This window comes from Coccinella septempunctata, chromosome 5 (assembly GCF_907165205.1).
Source record: "Coccinella septempunctata chromosome 5, icCocSept1.1, whole genome shotgun sequence".
In the NCBI taxonomy this organism is placed as follows: Eukaryota; Metazoa; Arthropoda; class Insecta; order Coleoptera; family Coccinellidae; genus Coccinella; species Coccinella septempunctata.
The window spans coordinates 17,412,286-17,433,089 of record NC_058193.1 but is presented as its reverse complement, the minus strand read 5'-3'; the positions used below and the strand labels follow the sequence as shown (position 1 = coordinate 17,433,089).

The following is a 20,804-nucleotide window of genomic DNA, read 5'->3' as shown; positions in this document are numbered from 1 at the left end:
TCTACTCTATGTTGAATTTTCTTATAATATAAGCAAGATCTGCCCTTTTAAGCACATTAATTCTTTCTAGCTTATTGCCGGTTATAGTTCTTGCATCTTCCAAAATTCTTTCTTTTGTGACTCCAGCTGCCAATTTACTAGCAATCATTTCCTGCTGGTCCTTTGTCAAATGTTTAGATCGCAGTAGATCGTCATGACCAACATGTGTTTCAACAAATTTAACATCCACCCCTTGAACATATTCAGTATATCGCTCTAGAGAATACAACTAAAATATTACAATATTTACCTGTATTACATATCTTCACACGAATTCTAGAAGGGCAGAAACCAGAGATTTTGATACTTCCCCCAGTTTTCATGCTGCGTTTGCTACATTGGCTAGTATATCCTAAAAATGGAACAGATAGATGATATTACATTATCGCTGGTGAAATAATAATACTTCACTTGTAAATATTATGATGAATAACAAATAGGTACAAACCTGAAAAATTACTACGATTGCATTCATAATATACCACCTGTCCATCGCTGATTTTACGATCTCTTCGTTTTACGTAATCCACATTTCTGTTATCAAGTGCTCTCCAAGTCTCAAATTCTTCTTCATTCTTAAAAGTAAAAAGTGATGTCTTGATACTTAGAGAATGAATCTGCTGTAAGTGATTAATCAGCATATCATGAGACTCAAGAGCTACTTTTTCTTCTTGAGGGCAAATGGGGCATTTTATATGCACTGTCTGTTTTGCAATAGGTTGTTCATTATGAACATCTCGCAAATGGCGATATTTCGCCGAAACACTAGAGTATTTCTTTTTACAGATTTGACAAATCAGTTTATCGCTGAAATATGAGGTTTTAATAATGAATCAATAATATGTATAATAACATAACATAACAGTGAATACATACTTTTCCCCATCCATGTTCAAGAATCTATTTCCTGAAAGCTAAACTACAAGTTAAAAATTGAAGCAATGAAAATTGCTTTAATTTGAAGAAACTCCTGAAATACAATAGATATGAATTAGAGCAATAAAAATTGCTTTAATTTGAAGAAACTCCTGAAATACAATAGATATGAATTAGAGCAATAAAAATTGCTTTAATTTGAAGAAACTCCTGAAATACAATAGATATGAATTAGAGCAATAAAAATTGCTTTAATTTGAAGAAACTCCTGAAATATAATAGATATAAATTAGAGCAATGAAAATTGCTTGAAGATATTCCAAATATATTCTCAAAATATTCAGTAGCAGCTTTCAGAGCACAAATGTTTGGGCAAGTAAGCAACTATCAGAACAATTCAGAATTGAATGGCGGAAAGAGTGGAAAGACCGTTACAAATTCTTCAAGTTGAAGAATACGACAGAGACAGAGACAACTCCCACTCTCCCTCTCTCTCTATCGTTGTCGCATGACATGTGCTGTTTCCTGATTGGTTCGCATCAGGGAGAAATTAGTGTATGCTGACATATGCTATTGTCTTCGTCTTGGTTTCTATCTGGGGGGGATTGAATCGGATACCGTTTCATGTTGGATGGCGCTGTGGGTAAATAAATAATACCCACTAGAACATAACAACATTGAATAAAGTTCCATCAATTCCAAACGTTCTCCACCGTAGAAAAATGCTATGTTGCTCTGATGAGGCTAAATGAGGCCGAAACCATGGTCAGCATCTGCTTTTCTTCGGTGGAGCGTACTCCATTTGGGGGCCTTGACGATGACAAACTGGCTAGCTCAATTCAGATCGTAACACTTGTCGATATTCATATCGTCGGGTGGTATGCATCTGAATTTATCCTCATTATTTAATTCATTGCCTCCCTGTTTAGGCGTGATCACTTTCCTCAATAATAATAATATTTCTGATTTTCATTAACGATCTTCCTGTTAACTTACGTAGGATGCTCGTTAGTTTGTTAACCGTTCGAAATCTGACGAATATTATGAAAGGTTTATTATTGGGTTTATTCGCTGATGATGCCTCGGTAGCGGTTGCGGCTCCATCGTTGGATGAGCTACGAACTTTATGTGAGACACTATTGGGGTGCTTTGTGGAATGGTGTCAGAAAAACAACTTAATTATCAATGTTGAAAAAACCGAGTGTGTACATTTTTCAATTAGGCAGGATGATCGCGAATTCGTCATTCGTTACCTAGATATTGCCGTCCGCTCTAAGGAAAGTACCAAGTTTCTTGGCATCAGTCTGGATAGTGGTTTGAGGTGGTGTACACATGTCGACATGTTGTGCAGGAAATTGAACAGCTCATATTATGCCATAAATAGGATAAGAAAATCTATTCCCTTAGATTCCCTAATTAACATCTATTACAGCTTGGTTTTTAGTCATTTGAACTATAATATTCTACTTTGGGGAAACTCTTCGGATGCTGGTAGAGCTTTTATTTTGCAAAAACGAATTTTACGCATGATATTTGGTATACCTCCGCTTTCCACATGTAGACCTGTTTTTGTAGAAAATAGCATTCTTACATTGTCCTCTATTTACATATTGAGATGTCTTATATATGTGAAAGAGAATGAAGGGGGCGTGGCAAAGCTGTCTAGTTTTCATAACTACAACACAAGAAGTGAGAGAACTTTAAACATCCCCAAACACAAAACAACCAAGTTTGAGAAGTCTCCTATGTATCAGTGTATCAAACTGTACAACCATTTGCCGCGTGTCATTCAGTCTCTGAATTGTAATTCTTTCAAGAAAGCTGTTAAAACATTATTGTTAAAAAAATGTTATTACTCAGTAGATGATTATCTATGCGATGTATTGACAAATTGTTGATTTTTATTGTCTATTTTCTCATTTTGTTTGACCTGTCCCATACAAGTATGAACTTGTCAGAGGGGATCAATAAATTATTATTATTATTATTATTATTATTATTATTATTATTATGACTTTAGCCTTGCGGCTTTCACACTCCTCTCCAGAGGAAAATTCACTTATCCCAGATATCTCAGATATCAAAAGGATTAAGCTCTGTTGGAGCCCTTTCCAGGTTGTCGGGCTCGTGGTGGTGGTCGGGTCCGGGTCGCTCCTCGCCTCCCTGCTGTAGGCTGGATTCCTGCTCCACCCGCACTTCCTGTCGGAGCAGACGGTGTTCCTCTGCATTCCCCATGTACTTGCGTACAGTTCTCGCCGTTCCGAGCAGTACCGCCTTCTGCATGACTCTATAGATATTTTCGTCCAACTGAAGTTTCCTCAAGTTCTCTAGTAGTTTCTTCGGTATCAGGCCTGTAGATGAAATGACAATAGGGATGGTCTTGATATATTTCAGCTTCCACTGTCTTCTGGTCTGTTCCTCGAGATCTCTGTATTTTGAAATTTTTTCAGTGTGCCTATCTAGAAGATTGTTATTATTTGGAATTGCCACGTCGATGAATAGTGCTCTGTCCTCATCCTTATTGAGCAATATGAGGTCTGGTCTATTGTGGGTTATTTTTCGGTCTGTGAGAACCGTGCGATCCCAGTAGAGCTTGTGATGGTCGTTTTCCAGCACAGCATCCGGATGGTAATTGTAATAAGGAACCTTTTTCGAAGTTAGAAGTTGGTGTTTTAGTGCCAATTCTTGGTGAAGAATCTTGGCAACAGCATCATGTCTATTTTTGTACTCCGTGCCCGCGAACTTCTGACATCCCCCGGTGATGTGCTGGATAGTTTCATGTGTCTCACAGCCATAACGACAGCTATCGTCCGCCACTGAGGCATCCTTGGCGATGTACTTCATGTAATTTCTTGTTGGAATCACCTGATCCTGCCCTCTGTTTCAGGAAACAACCTTCCGGAAGTCAACCAGTAGTTCGACGCAGATATGTCGACGTAATCATGGTTGACCTCGTTCTGGTGCCTCCCATGCAAAGGTTTGCCAATCAGTTTCTGCATTTTACTTTCTGCAGAGTGTTCGACGGTTTCCAAGTGATCCTGTTGTAGCTTTAATGGTGTAGAACTATCAGCAACACAAACTACTCGATGGAGTTCTGACGAAGCTGCCTTGCTCAAGAAATATTTTCGAAGTCCTTCAATTTCCTGGACATACGGTTGGGCAAATCAACAATTCCTCTACCCCCAAGATGTCGTGGCAGCTCGGTCCGTTCTATTGAGCTTTTGGGGTGATGTTTATTGTGTTTAGTCAGCATCGTCCTTATTCTTCTCTGTAAAGCTGCTAAATCGGTGGTCGTCCAAGAGATAATACCAAATGAATAGCTCAGCGCCGAGCAAGCGTAGGTGTTAATCGCTTTTATCAGATTCTTGCTGTTAAGACCAGTTCTCATTATCCTCCTCAATCTTCGGGTGAACTCCTCCGCTAATTCTTTCTTCATCTGGGTGTGATTGATTTTTCTTGCCTGTTTTATGCCTAGATACTTGTATGTGTCTCCTTCCTTTAATGCTTCAATTTCCGCACCTTCCTTGAGTTTGAACGAACCATCTTCTATTTTCCCTCTCGTTATGTTAAGCAGTCGACATTTTTCAAGTCCAAACTTCATTTTGATGTCTTCCGAGAATCCTTCCACCATTTTCAGCATCAGTTGCATTTGTTTTTTGGTAGATGCGAAGAGTTTCAAGTCGTCCATGTAAAGGAGATGATTCAGTTTCATCATAGTTCTACTGCCGTTCTTGATGGAAAATCCGTAGTCCGTAGAATTCAATCTATGAGACAAGGGATTCAGGGCCATGCAGAACCACAGAGGGCTCAGCGAGTCTCCTTGGAAAATTCCGCGTCTTATTGGAATAGGTCCTGTTGTAATGAAGCAATCTGCTGCTTTCATTTGAAGACTAGTACGCCAGGTTGACATGGCGTTTTTCAGGAACTTAACAATATTGGGATCCACCTTGTAAATCTTCAAGATCGTCAAGAGCCATTCGTGAGGTATAGAATCGAATGCCTTTTTGTAGTCTATGTACGCAGCGTAAAGATTCCTTCGCTTGGAGAACGCTTGATTGCAGATAACTGAATCTATTATTAGTTGTTCTTTGCATCCTCGGCTGACTTTGATGCATCCTTTCTGTTGCATGGCGATGATGTTATTCCTTTCGCAATGGTTGTGAATTCGGTTTGAAATGCACGATGTGATTAATTTGTACATCGTTGGAAGACATGTGATTGGTCGGTACTTGGATGGGTCTTCTGTATTCCTTTGGTCTTTAAGTAACAAGAATGTTGTGCCATGTGTAAGGAATACTGGCATTCTTTCAGGATTTTCAATGACATCATTTATTGCGGAGGTCAATTTGTCATGCATGATCCAAAGTTTCTTGATCCAGAAGTTCTGTAATCCATCAGGCCCAGGTGCTTTCCAGTTGTGCAGTCCTCTGATAGCTGATTTTACTTCTTCAATTGTGATCATGTCATGCTGCATCGGCTCATATTTTATAGCTTCAGATTTTTCATCTTCAATCCATCCGGTATCTCCATTGAAGTGAGGTTTCGTTGATAATTGTTCGGTCCAGAATTGTTCAATGGCTTCCTTTGGTGGTAACTTTCCATTCTCTCCATCCGACGATGTGAGTGACCGGTAGAAAGATTCTTCCGACTTTTCGAATGAATTATTGTCTCTTTTCCGGCTATAATTGCTTTTATATCTCCTCAGGCGTTCTGCATACAGACTTAATTTTTGCTTCAGAGTGTCGAGGCAATGGTGAGCTGTAGCATTCTCCGTCTCTCGTTCTGTGTGTGTCCTGTTTCTATCCATGATCTCTTTGGCAGCTTTCACAACATTTCTTCCTCGATTCCCGTTATTATTATTATTATTATTATTATTAAACATTAAAATAATTTTAGCAGGAATTTGGATAAATTTTTATTCGTTATCCTTTTAATACATCGCCAACGTTTCGAATCGGTTTTGATTCTTTCTCAAGGCTGGAATGTCAAAATAAAACCAGAAACAGATAAAAAGGACCTAGAGACGATCTGCCACTCACCTCGTATTTCATCGGATTGAATATCCTCAATTTTATTAAAATAATTGTATAAGTATCTCGTATTAAATTTCATTTAATCTTCAAGTGGTTCATGTGTTGTTAACACGACATCGGTAAACAGAATCGCCTCACGGTACGTTCCACAAATCGCAATGAGTAACATGGAGATGACATTCAACTCACCCATAAAACATTATATATGTTCGTTAAAATATCACATCTCGGGTAAAGAACAATAAGGTAAAAACAACAATGGTAGGTAATATACAACTCCGAAAGCTCTCAGTTATATCCATAATTAAGAACCACCATTTTGAGTCACTGAAACCCCAGCATTGCCCAATATAAGACTATCATACACCCAACTGAGATGTTGGACGTCTTCCCTATAGTTTACTGTGTTGTTGGACCTTATGTGAACCATCTCACTAATTAGCCGTCTACTGTAGATAGGTTCGCAATCCAGAACTGTGACCTGTGACTGTGATCAAATAGAGGATACAGCAATGGGTTCCCCGGCGAGCTCGACATTTGCGAAATTAGTTATGCTCGCTTTGTTTACATATGTGATATCAAAGTTGAATTTCCATATCCCTCTAATAAAACTCTATGTTGATGATACATTACTATTGATACCTAAAGAAAAAATTGATGAGACTCTGAACGTTTTTAGTTCATTCCACCAGAAAATAAGGTTTACCCTAGAAAGAGAAAAGAACCAGAGTATTCCATTTTTAAAAATATTAATCATCAGAGAGAAAAATAGATTAATAATAATAATAATAATATTTCTTTATTTCAGATAAGATTACAAAGTGGCAATCTGAAATGAAATAGTGTCCCAACAGTAACATTATCCAACCATTCAAACAAATTTCGCATTGAAGAAATCTCCTAACTCATATGGTTCCAGTTTCACAATTAATGATCTCATTTCTTTCTTAAATAATTTTGAATTACTTAAATTTCTAAGTCTATTAGGTAACTGATTGTAAATTCTAATACAACTATATTCAGGATGTTTTTCACTCAGAGTTAATCTGTGAATTGGGAAGTTTAAATTTTGTGTTCTTGTGTTATAATCATGATTAGCGTTGTGTCTTATAAATTAATCCTTGTTCCTATGAAAAAATAAAGCACATTCATAGATATATAAACCATACACTGTAAACATATTATTTTGTTTGAATACATTTCTACATGTTTCCCTGAACTTAAGACTATATATTGTTCTCAGAGTTCTCTTCTGTAAAATTAACATCTCTTTCAAATTTTGGTTAGTACCCCAGAAAACTATACCATACCTCAGCCTAGATTCAAAATTTGCATGATACAGAATTTTTAATGCTTTTTCACTCATATATCTTTTAGATATTCTCATGGTAAAATTAATCTGACTCAACTTTTGTCCTAAATATTCTGCATGCGCCCTGAATGACAGGAAAGAGTCAATGAATATCCCCAGGAATTTTGTGTTATCTGTTACAGGAATTTCTTTACTTTCCAATGTTATGCTTGTTGGTCTGCTGCTTTATTTCTGTTGGTGCTGAAAATCAGTAAGTTCGTCTTTTCCACATTTAATTTGAGATCATTATTCTTTAACCATTCTTGTGTCCTATTGAAGAAGTTAGTTCCCGATCTGATTAAAGTATCCTTTTCTTTCGCTCCGATCAATAAACTGGTATCATCCGCATAGTTCAACAATGATTCTTCCTCCTCTTCCTTCACTATGTCTTCTAGATCATTGAGGAAGACAAGAAAAAGAAGGGGTCCCAAGATACTTCCCTGAGCTATACCTCTATTATTTATCATTTCCTCCGATTCAGCACTCTCTCCATCTTTGTTAATTCTTACTTTTTGTTTTCTATTGCTCAGGTATGATTTCAACCACTTGAATGCCATTCCTCTTATTCCATGGGCTTGAATTTTGTTTAACAGATGTTCCTGATTTATTAAATCATATGCTTTTGACATATCCAGAAAAATTGCCAGAGCCAATTTGTCCCCCTCTAACAGTTCTAGTATATTTTTTGTTAGTTCAAATATAGCTGTCTGTGTGGATTTTCCCTTTAAGAAACCGTGCTGGGTGTTGGCGAAGAAGTCACAACTGTTCAGAAATTCTGTTATTCTTGAGCTCATTATCAATTCAAATATTTTTGAAAAGCTTGAGAGAATACCTACTAATAGGCCTGTAGTTCCCCATGTCTTTAGGATCTCCTTTTTTTAATGCTGGTTTTATAATTGCTATTTTGAGTTGTTCTGGGAATTCTCCTTCTTTGAACGACTGATTGATAAGGTGTGCTAGCACTTCATTTATTTCAGGCAGAGCCAGTTTAATTATGCTGGTGGGTATGTCATCAACACCGCTGGTATGTTTATTTTTGAGTGATTTCCCTATTTCTAATATTTCAGTTGGGGTGGTTGGTTTTAGGTACATAGATCTGTCATTCTGCCTGAGTTTACATTCTGGCTGTGCCCACGCCTGTGGAACAACATTATTGAAGAAGTAATTGAACTTTTGTGCAATCTCACGTGGAACTCCTTCCATCCCACATTCCCCTGCATTATTCTGTCCTCTGATTTCTTTGCAAATTGTCCACATTGTCTTGCTCTTGTTGTCTGATTTTCTAATTCTTTCTTCGAAAATTTGTGCCTTATTCTTCTTTATTAGTTGGTCATACTTCTACTTGGTCTTATTGTATAGATCTTTATAGATAGAATTCTTTCTGTTCAACATCAGTAATATATCTAGTTGGTTTTTGCATGTGTCGATCTCCTCGTTCGAAGGTGTTTTCTTTTTTTTTCTTGTCTTCTTTTTTAGTGGGAAGCATTCGTAGAAAATAGACTGAAAAGTATTCAGAAAGCTTTGCCAATTTCTATTAATGTCGTTTCCTTCTTCCTCGTAAATAAATGCCCAGTCTTGCTCTCTTATTCTTGCGATGAACTCCGATTTCGATCTTTCATCGAAATATCTACTTTCTTTCAGCTGTTGTACTGTGGGATTTGTGTTGGTGATGCATAGTTCCTGTGCTTTGTGGTCAGATATATGAAATTCTATTGTTCTTGATGTCCAATTTTCAATGTTAGTGAATATATTATCTATGCAGGACTTGGATGTATTCGTTATTCGTGTATATTCATTTATAGTTTGATGTAAGTTGAAAGACTTCATTAGATTTGAGAATCTGGATTTTGTTAAATTTTCTGTCATCATATCAATATTGAAATCACCTGTTATGATGATTTCCTGCTGAGGTCTATTAGCTTGCATTAGTAGTTCTTCCATTCTATCTAAGAAAATGCCAACGTTACCGTCCGGTGTTCTATATATAGAGATTATCAAAATTTTTCTTGATCCTACTTGGCAATCCACAGCTGCACATTCAAAATCTCCTTCAAGTGAGAGATTGATTAGACTTGTTCCCTCTGATGTTTTATATGATTTATGAACATAGATAGCTGTTCCTCCATATCCATTCTTTCTGCAATATTTAGATGCCAGGCAGAAATTATTTATTGAGAAATGCTCCAATTCATCCTTTGTCTGCCAGTGTTCAGTTATGCTTATTATTTTGCAGTTTTGAATTTTTTTGACTGCTTCTTCAATTCTGTCAATTGCATTTGATATAGACTGCACGTTTTGATGAACAATACTGATTGAACTTACAGGTTTGGGGCTTTTTGTTTCCGCATTAGTTGCGAAACATCTCTTGATTCATCATATCTTTATGTTTGGCGTAGTCGAATCTTTTGATGCCCACTCCTGCAGGCCAAAAGTCGGACTTGTACATTTCTTCTTTCTTTTCGAATGGCGCTGTTATTAAAAATCTTTTTGATCTCTCTTCGCTTGATGGTATCTCTCTCACTGTAATAGATTGAGAACAAATTGGTACATGAAGCCGATGGACACAGGTAGATGCGTAAATTTCCATTCCAATCACAGCTTCTCGCAAAAGAGGAATATAGCAGGAAATTTGATAAATAGAGCGGTTTCTCTGAGCGATGAGGAATATAGAATAAATAACTTGAATAAAGTGACTGAAATCCTGAAACAGAACAACTATCCAACATACTACATAAAAACCTGTATAAACATCTACAATAGAGCTAAACGTACTATCAGATCGAACATCGACACAGACGTAGAGACGGTGAGCACATCACAGAGCACAAAATATTTCAAACTAGTATTTTATCCTACATTGTCATATAAGATTGAAAGAATTTTCCGCGAATACAATGGTGCTGCAGCATTCTATAATGTTCTCAATAATAAGATGAAATTTTACACAAAACTAAAAGAAAGAACACCAATTTTACAGCAATCAGAAATTGTTTATAAAATAGAATGCAATAACTGCACAAAATGCTACATAGGCCAGACAAAGCAACTACTACAGGAGAGGATAATACAACATAAAAATGATGCAGAAAAATCTCACATAACACAGGGAACGGCTCTCGCTGCACACGTTCATGCTGAAGGACATAGATTCAACTTCTCGGAGGTCACAGTTCTGGATTACGAACCTATCTACAGTAGACGGCTAATTAGTGAGATGGTTCACATAAGGTCCAACAACACAGTGAAATTTTTTTATGGCAGATATTGAATCTACGTTAAAAAATAATGTGAGTGTATGCATCACACCCTTGCCCTAAAATGGATATTTTCTGAGTTATTCACAAAAAACTGTTTTTCGTCTTGAATTTTCAGCTATTTCTTTTTCCTTCACGCCAAAAAGATGAAATTTTCAGGAACTGTTACTTAAACCATGTTTTAGATTTTACTACCCTAATATGCAAGAGAAAAAAGTTACAGGTTGTTCCTAAATAGATGGCGAATTTTGATTCGAATTTGTATCGGAAACCTCTTTATTTCAACTTATCGGCCATCGGTTTTCTCTCCAGTGATAAATAAATAATTCCTTATGAACCAAATGCAAAACTCTTTTTTTTTAATGATAGATATCATTAAAAAAATGTAAAACATGGTAAGTTTTTGCATATGGTTCATAAGGAATTATTTATTTATCACTGGAGAGAAAACCGATGGCCGATTAGTTGAAATAAAGAGGTTTCCGATACAAATTCGAATCGAAATTCGCCATCTATTTAGGAACGACCTGTAACTTTTTTCTCTTGCATATTGAGGTAGTAAAATCTAAAACATGGTTTAAGTAACAGTTCCTGAAAATTTCATCTTTTTGGCGTGAAGGGAAAAGAAATAGCTGAAAATTCAAGACGAAAAACAGTTTTTTGTGAATAACTCAGAAAATATCCACTTTAGGGCAAGGGTGTGATGCATACACTCACATTATTTTTTAACGTAGATTCAATATCTGCCATAAAAAAATGGGGTTCTAATTTGAAAAAATTGATTTTTCACGATTTGTCATCCCTAACTTTGAAAGCGATTTTTTCACCCCCTGTATCATGAATCGCGATTTCGATTTTTAAAGTGGATACATCAATCTTACATCTTGAAAAATCCCAAAAATGAAAATTTTCCATCCAAAAACCTCGAAGTTATTCTTGTTTCAGCGGAGCTCTATTTTCGATTTTTTTTTCGAATTTTTCCGCTCAGAGAGAATTTTCCAACCAAAACTGAAAAATGTTACATCAAAATAACTTGAAATTTTCTAAGGAATCTATTTCTGCAATGAAAAAATGGTGTTCTAATTTGAAAAACGGAAGTTGACGTCATTTCCGGAAAAACCGGAGGTGCTCATGCCTTGAAAATATTTTATTTTTCATCAGCATCGTGAAATACTTATAAGTGCTGAATTTCATGAAAATACTTTCAGTAGTTTTCCGTATAAATATGGGTGAGGTTCCTCGTGAAAGACCCTGTATTGGGCAATGCTGGGGTTTCAGTGACTCAAAATGGTGGTTCTTAATTATGGATATAACTGAGAGCTTTCGGAGCCTCGATGTTTGTGTTGTTTGTTCATTTTGGTGTTTTATGGTGAAAGTCATTTGAATGTGTCTAAGGTGCATCCACCAAGAACAAAATGTTTTGATTTAGTTTGTTAAGTTGTATATTACCATTGTTGTTTTTACCTTATTGTTTTTTACCTGAGATGTGATATTTTAACGAACATATATAATGTTTTATGGGAGAGTTGAATGTCATCTCCATGTTACTCATTGCGATTTGTGGAACGTACCGTGAGGCGATTCTGTTTACCCATGTCGTGTTAACAACACATGAACCACTCGAAGATTAAATGAAATTTAATACGAGATACTTATACAATTATTTTAATAAAATTGACGATATTCAATCCGATAAAATACGAGGTGAGTGGCAGATCGTCTCTAGGTCCTTTTTATCTGTTTCTGGTTTTATTTTGACATTCCAGCCTTGAGAAAGAATCACAACCGATTCGAAACGTTGGCGATGTATTAAAAGGATAACGAATAAAAATTTATCCAAATTCCTGCTAAAATTATTTTAATGTTTATAATATGGACGTCACCAATAATCGAAAAATAATAATATGTTTATTAATTCCAAGAAATTACACCAAACAAGATATGAAAATGAAATAATAATAATAATAATAATAATAATAATAATAAAGGTCTTTATTCAATCAATTTCATGGAAACTAAATACAAACTCTTACAACACTAAAAAAGAAAATTGAAAAGGCGAGATCCAGGACACTGTTCAAGTGTACTGTTCAATCTAACCCTATGATTCATTGACAAGAATAAAAAAAAATAATAGTAATTACTCATGCTCATGACAATGACAGTATAAATATAGAAGATGCATCACCACCCAAAAAAGAAATAATGGTTATAGGAAGTTATGCTCTATAAATTTTTCACTTGTATATCACACTCGCAGAGTTGCCACTTGCTCATTCATAAGTTTGCTGAAGATCATAGCTCTTAAAAGTTTTATGTTTCTAACCGCCCTGATCTCGACAGATAAATTATTTGTACAAAGCGTAACATTATATGAAAATGATCGTCGGAATAGCTCAGTTGTAAATACAGGAGGAGTAAGGGTTCCTTTGAATCGAATATTCAAATTATGGACATCAGAGCGGAAGGTAATTTTGTTGTAGAGGTATGGAGGAGTTCGGTTAATTAGTATTTTCATAAATAGTAAAGAAGCATGAAGAGATCTTCTTCTTTCCATGTTGAGCCAATTAACAATTCGCAGAGTATGGCTAATCCTGTCAAACTTTCTCAGACCAAAAATCAGTCGCAGACAAGAGTTCTGAAGTTTCTGTATCCGCTTTCTATCAGAGTAGTTCAGACAGGGGCCATATACACAATCTGCATAATTTAAATGTGATAAAACCAACGACTCACATAGTAGCACTCTCACTTTTCGCTCCAGTGTTTCCCTGTTTCTATAAAGAATCCTCAGCATGGCATAGGCCTTCCGCAGACAGGCAGAAATGTGGTCCGTAAAGCGCAAGTCGATATCTAACCAGACTCCCAAGTCTTTAACTTTGTCACACAATCCAACAGTATCTGAACCAAATACAACAACATTATTTTGGTTCAAAAATTTAATCCTATCTCCTCTCCTTCCAAATAAAATGGCAACGGTCTTGTCCTTATTAAGCTGCAAACAATGTTTGGTAGATAAATCATTGATGATGTTCAAATCGAAATTCAGGGCAGAAATTGCCTGAGCAGATTCATGCAAATAAAAGGAGATATATAGTTGACTATCATCCGCGTAGTAGTGCATCAGGCAGGAAATAATAAACTTTACAAACTGTGAAATGTACATGATAAACAAAATTGGCCCTAAGATTGACCCCTGCGGTACTCCCCTGCATATTTTCAAAAAAGATGAAATTTTACCATCATAGCATACTGCTTGGAACCGTTCAGCAAGATAAGAAGACAAAAGCCGAATTGAACCCCCACAAAAACCAAGATGAACCAGAATAGCCTCGAACAGCTCGTGATTGAGGCAGTCGAATGCTTTGGAGTAATCTAAAAGAGTGAGCAAAGTTAGTTTACCCTGATCGGTCGCCCTCATAATGTCATCTGTTATATTTAACAAAGCCGTGGTGCAGCTATGATTCCTTCTAAATCCTGATTGCATAGGTGGAATAATTTCATTCGTATTTAAATGTGACAACATTTGTTTACTCATAATTTTCTCAAGGATTTTAGATAACGTTGGTAGAATACTTATAAGTCAAAAAACATATTGAACAGGAATCAAACAGACAAAATATTAACATATTAACATACCTATCTCCTACACTACGAAATTAATTCAGATAAACTGTATGGCTCTGATTTCAAAATAAAACAATATAAAGATTTCTTAAAATCCTTATCGCAAGTGATCATTCTAATAGTTTTTGGTAGAGCATTGTACATAGATATTGCCATACATTCAACAGTTCTCTCCCTTAGTATTGTCCTATGAATAGGTACATTATAAGGAAACATTCTTCTGGTGTTATTAACATTTTTGTAATCCTCAAAAAAATGAATTCTTTAAAAAAAAAAAGTAAGAGCCTATATACATATAATCCATAGACAGTGAGTATATTATTTTTTTCAAAATTTCCTCTACATGATTCTCTATAACTGAAACGTAACATAGTACGCAATGCCCTTTTCAGAACAACGAAAATATTTTCCACATTTGATGAACTACCCCAAAAAATTATTCCATATGAAAGTATGGAATGAAAATTTGCAAAATAGACAAGTTTGAGCACATCGAAATTCACTTGACCTCTTAACATAAATAATGTGTAACATGCAGAGCTTAATCTGGTCTTAAGTTGTTCGGTATGAGGTCCCCACTTTAATTGACTGTCAAGAACTATACCCAAAAATTTCACATTATCTTCAACCACAACACAGCTATCAAGAATATCCACAGTTTCAGGATGGTCTAATTTGGAATTATCTCTATGAAAAATCATACATTTAGTCTTCTCAATGTTTAGGACAAGATTATAATTACATAACCAAGTTTTTACCGAGTTAACCACAATATTGCAAACATCAACAGCGTATGGAATACATGACGATCGGGTCAAAATATTTGTATCATCTGCAAATAATCTCATAGAGGTAGTATCCCGGGACGGCATTGTAGACTTAACCGAAAGAGCATGATTTGTTTCAATGCTTTTAGTCAAAACAGCTGGTGATTTTACTTCAGTCCGAGATGAGGGTATACTCCTCTCATCATCCTCTCAATTAGAGGTTCACATTCACTTTTGATCGCCTCAGGTAGAGAATTAAGATAAATTATGAACAATAGAGGACTTCCAAAAGCTTCCGATGATCAACACAGTCGAAAGCCTTTGAAAGGTCCAAAAACAGTGCCATAGGAATTTGTCCTTGCTCCAGAGCAAGAACAATCTCATTTATGAGCTCAAAAATAGCGGTTTCAATATTTTTATTTTTAACAAAACCATGTTGACATCTAGAAATAACATTGAATTGACGAAAAAAATTGGACATTCTATTGCTTAAAATCTTTTCAAAAACTTTAGAAAATGAAGAGAGGATGCTTATGGGCCTATAGTTGTTAAGGTCATTTTTGCTACCTTTTTTATGTAGGGGTTTGACTATAGTAATCTTCAGATTATCCGGAAAAATACCCTCCGTGAAAGAACGATTAATTATAAAAGTTAATGGTTCAATGATAAAGTCTATCGATGCTTTTATCACTTTCATCGGTATCTCATCATGGCCCCATGATGTATTGGTTTTCAAAGATTTCACAATTTGTACAATTTCGTCCTGCGTAATATCAAACATTAAAAAAGAGTTATAATTAAGAAGTTTGCTCTGAGAATTAGGGATAATAGATCTGGTTAAACCTTCACTTAATTTAACTGAAATATTTGCAAAAAATGTATTGAAACGATTTGCCAGAGCTGAGTGGTCGCTTTGACCAAGAGATACCTCGTTATGAGCTATCTTCTTGGTTAGAGAATTAATAATCCTCCACGAAGCTTTGGATTTATTTTCAGAATTTACAATAATCTCGTTGAAATATTCTCTCTTCGTTGTGGTCAAAAGAGAATAATATCTCCTTTTAGTGGACCTATAGACATCCCTGAATTCTGGTTTACAGAATGATATAACATAAAGTTTGTCTAGGGTATCTTTCAGTTTTTTAATTTCGGGAGTTTGTCTGAAAACACCAGGAGAAAACAGTCGAATAGCAATTTTAGGAAAACACATCTCAAAAATTTCCGAAAAACGTTGGTGGAAAACATTCCAAAGTTGACTAGGATCAAGTTTGGTGCCGTAAATATCATCCCATTCCATCAGTGACAGTTCCCGTAAAAACCTCTCAGTTGATTTGTCATTTATAATTCTTTTCTTTACAAATTTATTTTTTATTTTGTCACCGCAAATCAATGTGGAGATAAACTTCAATCCTGAATGATCTGAGATGTGGTACTCAACTACATTAGTACTACCGCTGTACCGCTAAGGGAGGTGAACACATTGTCTATGAACTAACTTAATTCTAAGTGCGAAAGCTTGAATCCTGACGTCATTTACCACGAGTAGAACCGACTGATGGTTAGTCAGGGTTTTAGATTAGGGGTGTAATAAGAGGGAAAAATATGTAAGGGTAAAGAGTTTCACAAACAGGTGCCAGATGTTGTGGTCTTGGTAGATTCTATAAAATTTCTTCCAAAGACTGATGGAGAAAAAACGCCCCCATCGCTGTGTCTACCAGCTTCGCCGACGTCCACAATCAGAAAATTGCCATCTGCATCAACAACTGCTTGTAGAACAATTAAATGATAATTTTTTTAGTTGTAAAAACCAGATACGCCATTATGAGGCTTCTGAATTCTGACATGTTTTCCATCCACAGTTCCACAGACATCTGGATAATTCCATAGTTCTTCAAATCGCTCTGCAACTTTCTGCCACTTCTGTGGAGTTGGGTTGCACATTGTGTTTACTGTCTTGCAAGTCTCTTCTATTATTTCTCGAGCTGTCGTTGCACCGATTCGCATATTGTAATGAATATACTTGAAGGAATCTCCAGTTGCAAGAAATCTGGAAAAAATGAATCAAAAAGAAATTAAATCAACAACATGAAAATATAACCCAGTTAAATTCAACCATTACTTGGAAATTAGCCCATAGCACTTCGCCGCAAATCTTCAAAGACGCCTCCGATGTAGCTGCGAGAGCCCTACAACCATCAATCGAGAATTCTCTCATTTAAAGACGAAGTGGACGATTAATTTATTGAATTATATTTTTCTTGTATGGAGGACTGTGAAAAATAGGTATTGATTCAAAATTTTTAAGATGCGATAAGCTAACTTCCACAATATTTCGTCTCAATTTTTTTGTCTTCTTTTTTCAGATAGTGAGTGCAGAGCTAAATGGCATTCCTTGAGAACAACGTATCCCAGATACCTTCGGCATATCAAAAATACGCCCAGCGGGTCTAGTGCCAAGAAAAAGAAATGGTATCTGGCTGACGCAATGTCATTCCTGAAAAACTACTGCACACCTCAGCGCAAACAGATGAGTAATCTCTCCGATCCTCCTGATTGTCCAGTATCGGATGATGTCGCAGCTGGTGGAGCAGTAGAAGAATTTTTCAGGAGTGAAAAAAGAAGTAAATTCCTATCGACGGAACAAGAGGCACAGCCTGAAAATCCTTTTGTAGGTATATGCAAAATACTGCTATTGTGATACCGACACGTCGAATTGAAAAAAACGAAAAAATTTATAAGAAATCATCCTCTGCTGCGGAAATTGTTGCTGAACCCATGGCAGAATATCTGAAAACAGTTACCGGTCAAGTTAAATGCCAGGAGCGCGAAGCAGAAGAGCTAATATTGAATTTCTTCAAAAGTCTCGTTCTTGACGTGAAAAAACTGAATTCTAGAAGACAACGGCATTTCAAAGCGAAGGTGCTTGAATTGTTGAATTCAATGGTTGACGGTCAAGAAGACGAATTGTCGACGAATGTGTCTGTTTTTTCAAGCAGACCCCCATCAAATCTCGAAATCTCACTGATTTCAGCGAGCATAGCTCCGCATGCTCTTCGCCCTTCAGATCATCTTTGGTACAACAATTTTCCCAGCAGCAAGAATATTTTCGATTCAGAAATGTTTTTTTTTTCAATCCTATTTGTTAAGTCGTCTCACAGTAAATAAAATTCCGATGTATCTCAAACTTGTCTTTTTTATAGTCACTTCACATTGACATTCAATTACAACTATTGTCATCAAGGGACCTACTATTATTTTTCAAACAAATTTCTAAGGGTGTGATAAATATATATAAATTCAACAAAACATAACATTTCTCCCCGCCGTGGCAGAAGTATCATCTTTGTCCACTATCTTCGATATCCAATCTACATAACTTGGCAACAGGTCGTTTATAAGAACCATTCGCTGTTTTCACTTGAACGACTCTAATTTTTCCATCGGGGCCCGGAAAAATCTTTTCAATTAATCCGAGTTTCCAGGATTTTCTAGGAGCGGTATCATCTATAACTATAACTACATCATGTAGCTTCATAGGTCTGCCATCGTTCCTCCACTTCGTTCTTTTGGTCAAAGTCGGTAGATATTCCCTCGTCCATCTTTTCCAGAACGAGTTTCTTAATTCTTGAGCTCGTCTCCATTGTCCCCTTAAATTTCCATTTTCAGATTCGAAAGCTGTCGAATAATTTGTAGCATCCAAAAGAAAATGGTTTGGTGTTAAGGCCTCCAAGTCATCAGGATCAACAGATACTTTCGTGATTGGTCTAGAGTTCACAATTTTTTCGCATTCTGAAAATAAGGTAAGGAGTAGCTCGTCCTTCAATATCTGATTATTTAGAATAACATGAAATGTAGTTTTCACTGAACGCACTAGTCTCTCCCATGCACCGCCCATATGGGGAGAAGCAGGTGGAATGAATTTCCATTCAATATTTCTCACTAACATTTCTCGTTTCAAATTCTCCTTATCCATTTCTTTTACAGCTTTCTTCAGTTCCTCAGAGGATCCTCTAAGATTAGTTCCATTATCGGAATAAATTTGCAGAGATTGTCCTCTTCTTGCTATCATTCGTTTCACTGCCATTAGCGTTGACTCCGTTGATAACGAGTGTGCTACTTCAAGATGTACAGCTCTTATCGATAAACAGGTGAAAATAACTCCCCATCTTTTCTCGCGTCGACGTCCAACTGTTACATACAGGGGTCCGAAATAATCAATTCCTGTGTATGTGAATGCATGAGCTGGTGGAGTCAATCTGAATGTCGGAAGTTGGCCCATTTGTGGAATTGCAGGTTTAGCTTTTAAAATTCGGCATTTTTTACATTCTGCAAATGTGGTCTTCACGGCTGATCTACCATCAATAATCCAAAATTTTTGTCTAGCAGTATTCAATACAGTTTCGATACCTTGATGAGCACATTGTTCATGGTAATGATGCGGTAGTAATTTAGTCAACCTATGTTTAGATGGCAATATTATGGGTCTTCTGGTTGTCATTTGCATTTGTGTAGCCGAGTCAGACCGTCCACTCACTACCAAGACTCCATTTTTATCCATGACCGGTGAAAGTTGTTTTAGTCTACTCTGATTCTTCAAGCACATGCTTTTCTTTAGGAAAGAGATTTCTTCTGGAAAACTTTCCAGTTGACATTGCTTGATTAATCTGATTTCAGCTTCTTCAAGGTCTGAAGTGGTAATTTCTGGTATAATTTGACTATTTTTGGAACGAAGTTTTGAAATCAACAATTTAGCGACTACCAGCACCCAGGCCGTGGCTCTTATCAACCTCATCCATTTGGAAAAACGGTTTATATCCGGTAAACAGGAATCATTTTCTAGAATAGTGGCCAAAAATTCTATCGGTTGAATATCTCCTTCATCTTCAGAATTTTTCAAAATTCCCCCACAGTCAGTTTTCTTGATGGGCCATGTCATTTCATCGTGGAGTTGTAGAAATTCTGGTCCATTATGCCAACGATTGAAATCCAAATTATTTCCATCATCAAAATAGGTTCTTGTGGCATTGTCGGCAGCATTTGACTTGGATGGAACCCAATGCCAATCAAAACTGTCTGTTGACTCTTGAATTTCACCTACGCGATGAGATTCAAATTGCCCCAGTTTACTCCCATCGTTTTTGATCCAGTGAAGTACTGTTGTTGAATCAGTCCATAGGTACGTTTTGTCAATTTTGATTTCTAACGTTTTGATCAGCATTTTCTTGAGTCTTGCTCCCATTAAAGCGGCTTGAAGTTCGAGTCTCGGAATTGAAATCGGTTTGTTCGGTGCCACCCTAGCTCTAGCAAAAATTAAAGATACATCGATTGATGTCTGGGCGATCATTCGTAGGTAAGCTACAGAAGCGTACGCCCTTTTGCTCGCATCACAGAATATATGTAACTCTACTCTTTCAGCCTTAGAAATACTCGTTGAATAGCACCTAGGTATAGAAATATTTGTAATTTTTTGAAGATCCAAAAGCCATAATTTCCATGTCTTATATTGCTCATGTTCGACTGAATCATCCCAACCAATTCCGGATTTCCATATATCTTGAATGAGGATCCTTCCTCGCACTGTCAAATTAGCAATAAGTCCTAATGGGTCGAAAATGGACATCACTATTTTCAGAATTTGTCTTTTCGTTGTGCCATTTCTGGTTTCGACCGCAAAAATGTTGGATTTCAGTTTAAAACAGAAGCTATCTAATTTTGAATCCCAGGAAAGTCCTAAAATTCGTTGTATCGACTTATCAGAGTCAAATCAAGATCTTTGCATATAAAATCTTCTTGTGTAGAAAGAGCATCCATAACATCTTTAGAGTTTGATGTCCAGTCAACTAATTCAAATCCACCCAAA

General features: G+C 36.3%; 3 protein-coding genes across 3 annotated transcripts; all 3 read right to left on the bottom strand.

The window, feature by feature from the left end:
* Position 1: 1 nt before the first annotated feature.
* Positions 2-1,469, bottom strand: LOC123314070. The gene is made up of 4 exons (XM_044899182.1): positions 916-1,469; positions 488-846; positions 290-391; positions 2-231 (listed from the first exon to the last, which is right to left on the bottom strand). The coding sequence occupies exons 1-4, from the start codon at positions 927-929 to the stop codon at positions 2-4; spliced, it is 705 nt and encodes a 234-aa protein (XP_044755117.1). The 5' UTR covers positions 930-1,469.
* A 6,631-nt stretch (positions 1,470-8,100) lies between these two features.
* Positions 8,101-8,556, bottom strand: LOC123314069. Its single transcript, XM_044899181.1, has one exon. The coding sequence runs from the start codon at positions 8,554-8,556 to the stop codon at positions 8,101-8,103; it is 456 nt and encodes a 151-aa protein (XP_044755116.1).
* A 9,725-nt stretch (positions 8,557-18,281) lies between these two features.
* On the bottom strand, positions 18,282-20,564 carry LOC123314067. Its single transcript, XM_044899180.1, has one exon. It carries the CDS (start codon positions 20,562-20,564, stop codon positions 18,282-18,284), a length of 2,283 nt encoding a protein of 760 aa, XP_044755115.1.
* Between the last annotated feature and the right edge of the window lie 240 nt (positions 20,565-20,804).

Excerpts from the sequence above, each read along its gene's own strand:
- LOC123314067 (XM_044899180.1), bottom strand. The coding sequence starts at position 20,564 with ATGTCCATTTTCGACCCATTAGGACTTATTGCTAATTTGACAGTGCGA.
- LOC123314069 (XM_044899181.1), bottom strand. The coding sequence starts at position 8,556 with ATGTGGACAATTTGCAAAGAAATCAGAGGACAGAATAATGCAGGGGAA.
- LOC123314070 (XM_044899182.1), bottom strand. Across the intron at positions 392-487 it reads CAATCGTAGTAATTTTTCAG|GATATACTAGCCAATGTAGC; the intron begins GTTTGTACCTAT and ends TTCCATTTTTAG. Across the intron at positions 232-289 it reads TGTGAAGATATGTAATACAG|GGGTGGATGTTAAATTTGTT; the intron begins GTAAATATTGTA and ends AATATGTTCAAG.